Raw genomic sequence first — 7,359 nt, 5'->3', positions numbered from 1 at the left:
TTAAGACATCTCACCCTGGTCAGAGGGATGTATTTGATGGGGGGTGTTTGAACGTGTCAAGATAACTAGAAAGCATCATGCAAAGGACACGAGGGGTAGAAACTAACTGTATATTTTCTTATTTAATAAAAGCTTTCTAAACTAATGGTCTGTACCAGAAGGAGGTCATTATTTGTGTTAATAATAAGGTGTGTCCGGTAGCCCTTTTCTTTAAAAATAAGGCGGGGGCGAAGACGATATTTTAGGGATCCCCATTTTCCGGTACCATATCTGAGATTCAAGAAAAACTAGAAGAGCTTTCGGGAGTGCCAAAAAGCAGCTAATATTTTTGTTTTTCAGCACCGAGCGGAGGCCAGGGCCGCTCGGTCACCCCGCGCGGCTCTGAGGGAGGAGCGGGGCTGCGGCGGCGGGGCGGGGCCGCTCCGCTCTAAGATGGCGGCGCGGGCCCCACGTGGTGCGCGCTGAGGCGGGCGCGGGGCGGGCGCTGGCGACATGGCGGCGGCGGCGGGCAGCGAGGGCGGGAGGAGCGATGGAGCGGAGGAGGACGAGGTGGAGGTTGGTGGATGCCGACACCGGGTCGCTCCCCAGCCCTCGGGGAAGGGTCCGGCCCCCCGCGGGGCGTGGCCCGCCCCCCGCTCCTCCCGGCCGGCGGGGCAGGCTGGGAGAGTGGCCGGGCACGGACCGAGCGCATTTCCCTGGGGCTGGCGGGTTTCTCGGGCCCCACAGGGGTCCCGTCCCCAGAGCTGTGTGGGTCTGGCTGTTCTGCTTCGGGCTTCCCGGAAAACGGCGTGGTCAGAAAGCGATCTTCCACGTTCTGTTGCTTCCTGTCGCCATAAAATCACAGAATCAGAGAAAGGTTTGGGTTGGAAGGGCCTTTAAAAATCATCTGGTTCCAACCCCCTACCATGGGCAGGGATACCTTTCACTAGACCAGGTTGCTTAAAGCCCCATCCAGCCTGGTCTTGAACGCTTCCAGGCATGGGGCATCCACAGCTTCTCTGGGAAAAGTGTTCCAGTGCCACACCCCCCCCTCAGTAAAAAAATTCATTTTCATTAATGAAAATTTCAATATCTAATTTAAACCCGCTCTCGATTTAAATCTGTTGCCCCATGTCCTGTGACTACATGCTCTTGTAAAAAGTCCCTCTCCAGTTCTCTTATAGACCCCCTTAGGTACTGGAAGATGCTGTAGGGTCTCCCCAGAGCCATATTGGTACTCATTTTTCAAGGGTGAAAAAAGTGCTCCCCCATTCCTAGCTAGGAAGAAAAGGCCAGGAAATTCAGGTGTGAAACAGATGTCGTATGGAATAGTGGGTCACTACATTTCCGTGTGTATTACAAGAGTTCTGTCTCTTGACAAAATGGAGCACAACTCCAATTTGGGGTCTGTTTATCCTTAAAGTCTGGGTCTTTGTATGCTGTTCTTATTGGTGTAGATTGCTTTCGGGGGTTCTTTTTTCTTTCCTGAGTTCTGTTCTATCTTTCCTGAGCTGTACATTATCAATTTTTCTTGTAGGAGCAACTGGTCATGGTTGAGCTATCAGGAATTATTGATTCAGACTTCTTAGAAAAATGTGAAAACAAATGCAAGATTTTGGTGAGTGATTACAGCACAATAGGAAAGGGGTAAGTTATTATGGATGTGAACAAGGGACTGAGGCTGCTTCTAAATTTCTTGATGTTGATAACATTGAGATCAAATCTTTGATAGAGAATTATGTGTGCTGTATGTGGCTGCGTGTTGTTGGTTCTCTTTCAGAAACAGCATAAAGTCTTTGAATATATTATTATGTAAATATAAGGAAACATTTTCAGAAGTATATATAAGCTTGGACCAGTAACTGCTCTGATTTTGCATTCTAAGTTAATTTTTTTAAATTATGTATTTTGCACATTAAAAAAAAATTTTAATCACACTTCATCAAATAAATAGAATACAGCTGACAGGTAAAGCAAAATATTTAAGATTTTCACTGTATTTACAATGGGGTTTTTTGCAGATGTGTCCTGGCAAGTTCAAGTCTTTTAAAGGATAACTGGGTATTAACCATCTGGTAAACAGTTTTGGATGTTGTTTGCTTCACTATGAGGTTATTGTAGGAATCTGGTTTCCCTGTCCTATTCCTTTTGAGTTTTTTAATAACTTTATAGGACAGATTTTATTTGCCCTTCAAAACCTGTGTGGACTATGAGAGCTGTATAGATAGTACAAGTACCACTGAGTTGTAAACACTTTCTGAAAGCAGACCTTTATTACAGACTGAAAAGATGGAAGAGAACATCTGAGTTTGCCACTGATCAGAATGTATGTGAGTGGTAAAGTCAATTCTGAATGTCTCAAAAGTAGAAATACAATCAAGACTCATAAAATATTCATCTTCGGATGGATATGCTTTTATAAGCAGGTTTCCTTCCTTGATCTCTTGTTAGGTGTATGATTCACTGCTGGTGGCTGAATGGCTACAGATGCTTCAATACTGCTGGTGGGAATCTTTTCAATGTTCTGCTTTGAGATTCCCTTGAAACGTTACTAGTAAAAGGTTATAAAGTATCCATACTGTGTCCTACTTGTATCCAAGTCTACTTGCAGTCACTCACTCCGCACTGAGTAAGCACTCCTTGAGACTCTTTGTAAGGGACAACTGTTGTTAAATCCTTAATTAAAGGTGCTGCTGTGTGTTACTCTGTTTAGCAAGTTTTCTGTGATGCTGGTCACATAAGGGGAAGACAATTCTGCATAGTCCACAAAGGAATGCAAATCAGCCAAAGAAATAAAATTTTGAATATAAACCCCCCATAATGCTATTGCTTAGTACTGATGTGTTATTATTTTTATTTATTTCTTGTAAAAAAACCAAAACAAAACCAAAAAACCCCACAACCTCCCCCCCCAATGTTCTTTATATTAGCTTAATGTTATTGGTGTTCTCAATTTATGTAGAAGAGAATCCCAGAACTTAAATCTTGTTGATCTTGTACTTTGAAACACAGAAATATCTAAGAGGAAAATTGCACAAATTCATATTAACCTGTGTAATATTCTGGATTTTATGCAATTTACCACATAATGCCTTATCTTCAAAACTTTTAGCATGTGCTTGTCTTCATGTCCTGAATAGTTCTGATGTTCACAAGGTACTATCCAAAGTCATTTTGCCTTAATTAGTGTATTCTGTTCAGACACTGATTTTTATCAAAATACACTACATAGGTATATCTTACATAAGAAAAATGGGATCCTGGCCTGTGTATTTGGAAAACCTGTGCTGTAGAGGAAGGGAATGAGCTGACAGAAATGCTTCCCTGCTGTTTCACTCCTTGTTTAAAAAAATAAAATAGCAACAATTTCCAACTCCTTCACTATATAGATACACAGTAATCACAGAAGCTTCTGTGACCCTGCAGTGGCATTCCTGGTGCTGATGTAATGCCTTATGCTGGACTTCCTCACCCTGTGTGTTTTCCAAAGGGTTTTGAAAGTTATTCTGCTTTCCAGAACTTACATTAATTGAAGCTTAGAAAATAACATCATCTTCATGCAAACACTTACATTTTTATTAATTTGAAATGGAGGTTACATTAATTTCCTAGAGGAAATAACAACACTTTAACTTAGATAGACCATTGGCTGCAGTTTGATCTAAATTTATTTTAATATACTAGAGCATTTTCTGTACAGTTCTATACTAGCTTTTACTGTGATTACTAAAAGAGTATTATCTGGTTTATTTTTGTATTTAATATGCTTAAAGGAACAGGTATGATGAGGAACTGATGTAATCTGGATTCTGCTATGTCTGTCTTTGCTGGTCTTACAGTGAGAAATTCACCTGGGCTAATACAGACCTGACATCTGTGCAATTTTGTCCTTCTTTTTATAGGGAATAGAGACAGAGAGGCCCATTTTACAAGTGGACAGATATGTATTTGCAGGAGAATATGAAGGTAGGAAAAACTGTGTGAATACAATCTCTCCTTTTTCAAGTAACCAAAAGAACTTTCTTAACATCAGGTAGTTTTACTGCAATTGGTCCTGTGAGATGCTGAAATTGTGGGTAGTTGTATAACACCATGTAGAGCAGCAGCAGTCTGAGTTTACTGCTAAATTAACCATGCATCCATGGTACTTCCAGGAAAGTCTGAGTGGAAGCTGACTGTGGGGTGCAACAGCTAGTATTACTGCAGACAAAAATGTGGGATATAAAATGCTATAAAGTGCTTGTTGTCCCCTGTGTAAGCAGGACTGACCTGTTGTGCAATCTGTAGTTCTCTCATTTGCCCTGTGGTGACAACACTGATCTGGAAGAAAATGGTCTGGGGTCCTCCCTTGTAGTGACTTCCAATGACTGTGATACTCCTGTCTGTTCCTGAGTTCCTTAACAGTGCTGGGCTCTGTGAGGGGCTGGAAGGTAGAACATTCTCACAGCTGGGCCAGTGGGCACAGTACCTGCAGCTGATATAAATTAGTCTCTAAAACTTTCTCACTTTGTTTTTCATAGATACCTTGGGAACCTGTGTGGTTTTTGAAGAAAACACAGAGCAAGGTAATTGTTATGATTTGATGTTCTCTTCGTTTCAGTAGCTGGGGAGGTTAAAAATATTTATTTTATTTCAGTTGCTAGTGGAATTCACTATAACAATTGGGGTTTGGGCATTGTTTTTTCTCCTCTTTTCTTAGTAGATGCAGAAGGCAACCACAAAGTGCAACTGAAATACAAGTGCCACACAGTGAAGAAGTTGAACATGACACGGACCCTTCTGACAGAAAAGAAGGAAGGAGAAGAGAACGTTGGTGAGTGCTTCTGCTCTTATGCATGTGGACATGGGTGGATTATGCTTGGGACTGTCAGCCTTTACTGAGTGTTTGATTCAAGAGCCTGCAGGAAGTTCAAGGAACTTTCTTCTTTAGGCACCAAATATGTATATTTAAATTTCAAAAATTAAATACATTTCTGACCAATGCTGCCTCCAGAAATGTCTAGTAGGAGATTTCTACAAAGAAGTGTAAGAGCAAGGCAAACATACTGGTGCTCCCTGGTATGTTCTTCTGTCATCTAGAAGTTTTGAAATCAGAGGCGGTGTTTAGTAGTTCTTCGTTGATTTTGTTTTTTCCTACTTCCATCACTTTTTCTAATGACTTTCTGAGTCTCTGTAATTATTGGAAAGCTATAATATCCTTAGGAAGAAGTTCCATGTCTGTATTACAACTGAACTGTACTTACTGAATTTACACTTAGATGGAAATGAATTTAAATTACTTGCAAAGACATACCCAGAAGACCACTCCTATTGATTTTAATTCTGTAGGCAGAACTCAGGGCTCCTATGTTTGCTTTATCCATTTTTTTGTACAAAAGTCAGTACTTTTACATAACACTGAGTATCCTACTATATATAGCAGTATTCATTAGAACTATTCTACTGCTTTTTGCTGGTTTTTTTCACTCAAGTCAGTGTTACTGCTTCATATTTTAAGAATATATAGCCAATTTACCTAAAATATGAGTAGTCAGCTGGACACTGGCCATAGGAGGCATAAAATGAAATGTCCTGGAATCTAACTAAACATCAGCATTCTTATCAATACCATGTACCACTTCTCTCCATAGAAATAATTATGTAATATTAAATTGAAACTATTATTGTAATAGTATAGGTAATATTAAATTGATACTACAGAGTATTTTGCTTAATACCAAGGCCTTTTTTACTCTGGAGCAGCAATACTGATGATAATTACTGAAAACCACTTTGTTTCTATGGGATGACAGAAATTTAACTTGTGCATACAAAGTAACTACAACACCTTGTGAATTGGCAACATGTACTGAGTAAAAATCAAAACGGGAGTGGAATCCTGTTTCTGTCTGGGGTTGGTTTCAATCTGTTGTTCCAACTTGTGTCTAATATTTAGGTGAACAAACATTCTATTCTCTTCATTGCATTCGTGAAATATTTTCTCTGCATTTTGATCTATGCTTAAGTTATTTTAAGAGTCTAAGGGTGACATCAGACACCTAAATACAACAGGAACTGCCATACTGGATCAGAGCAAAGCTCTTTTTAGTCCTGCATTGTATTTCTGACAGTAGTAAATGAGTATGTGAAAAGTAATAGGAGAGGGACAAACACGTCTTTCTGTAGTAAGTGGTTCTTTTACTTAGATCTTGGTCAGGCTCAGCCTTAATAGCAGTGAACTTAAACTAAGAAAAAACTGCTGTTAACTCCTTTTGTCACTAATAGAATTTTCCTCCTTTGAATCAGGTGGAGTAGAGTGGTTACAGATCAAGGACAGAGATTTTTCCTACAGCAGGCCTAATATGATTTGCAGTTTTCTGCATGAAAAGGATGATTCTGAGGAGTCAGGTCAGGCCCAAGATAAATTGGCTGAAGAGTCAGAGGGAGAGGTGAGTGGCAAAGAAAATTCTGACATGAAATGTGACCTGGAAAAGCAGGACACCTTGGAAATAGATGCCTCTATTCCTCTGCCTGACAGCTCTGCTTCTGGGGCAGAGGAATCTCCTTCTGGAAGTGCTGCCTTAGAGGATGTACCTCCATGATATTAACTCTGACCTTTTCATGATTTCTTCACAGAATTAATGGGCCAATTTTATAGGCCATTACATGATTTCCACTTTATCTGAAAAATGAATAGTGGAAAAACACATTGTGTTCTTGTGCATTGCTTTTGTGTTTGAATTATAGTGGGAAGGGCTTAAGTGTTTTTTAAAATTACTGACTGGAAATGTATGTATCCCTACCTCAAAACTGAACAAGTGGAAATGGTTACATTATCAAAAGAAACTCCTACATTAGAAAAATGTTGATGTATTGTACAGTCTGGAACATTTTGTAAAAAGAAAGAAACATCATTGTTTAAAATAAAGTCCTGAACTTTTCAAGTATAACTTCACTTGTGTGTCATATTGAGCTGCTCTGGTACTGCAGTTATTGAAACAAAATAAATCAAGTAAGTGTGGCTTTTATTGACTGAATAGTCATCAGATTGCTTAGTTTAGATTCTCTCTAGTGTCCTTTTTCTCCCTGATGGAGTTTAGAAATCTTTCATGTGGGAAGGGACTTTAGGAGGTCTCTCATCTAGCTTTCTCTATAAAATAGGATCAACACTGAATTCAGGGCAAGTTGCTCAGAGCTTTGTCCACTCAAGTCTTGAAAACCCCTGCAAACTTGTCAGCAAGTGAAATCGCAGTCTTGAAGAGGCATCTGTCACTCTCCTTCCCCCATTTTCTGTATAATATAATGTGTGTTATACAAAAGGAAGTGTGATCAACCCCTTTTTCTTTTTCCTCACAGTAACTTTTTGGCTCTAATCTTCCTCTGTGGCATTTTTCTGAAGGG

The 7,359-nt window shown here is 39.9% G+C and overlaps 1 protein-coding gene across 2 annotated transcripts; it reads left to right on the top strand.

Annotated features, from left to right (window-relative positions):
• Positions 1-414: 414 nt before the first annotated feature.
• On the top strand, positions 415-6,986 carry GTF3C6 (general transcription factor IIIC subunit 6). Of its 2 annotated transcripts, none has more exons than XM_039569417.1 (6): positions 415-555; positions 1,517-1,597; positions 3,882-3,945; positions 4,500-4,544; positions 4,682-4,792; positions 6,265-6,986. In XM_039569417.1, the coding sequence occupies exons 1-6, from the start codon at positions 493-495 to the stop codon at positions 6,558-6,560; spliced, it is 660 nt and encodes a 219-aa protein (XP_039425351.1). In that variant the 5' UTR covers positions 415-492; the 3' UTR covers positions 6,561-6,986. The 2 variants fall into 2 exon arrangements, with proteins under 2 accessions (XP_039425351.1, XP_039425350.1); XM_039569416.1 differs by having other exon boundaries at positions 493-555; positions 4,679-4,792.
• The last annotated feature ends 373 nt before the right edge of the window (positions 6,987-7,359 follow it).

Source organism: Corvus cornix, chromosome 3, assembly GCF_000738735.6.
Source record: "Corvus cornix cornix isolate S_Up_H32 chromosome 3, ASM73873v5, whole genome shotgun sequence".
In the NCBI taxonomy this organism is placed as follows: Eukaryota; Metazoa; Chordata; class Aves; order Passeriformes; family Corvidae; genus Corvus; species Corvus cornix.
This window is presented reverse-complemented; position numbering and strand designations above follow the sequence as displayed.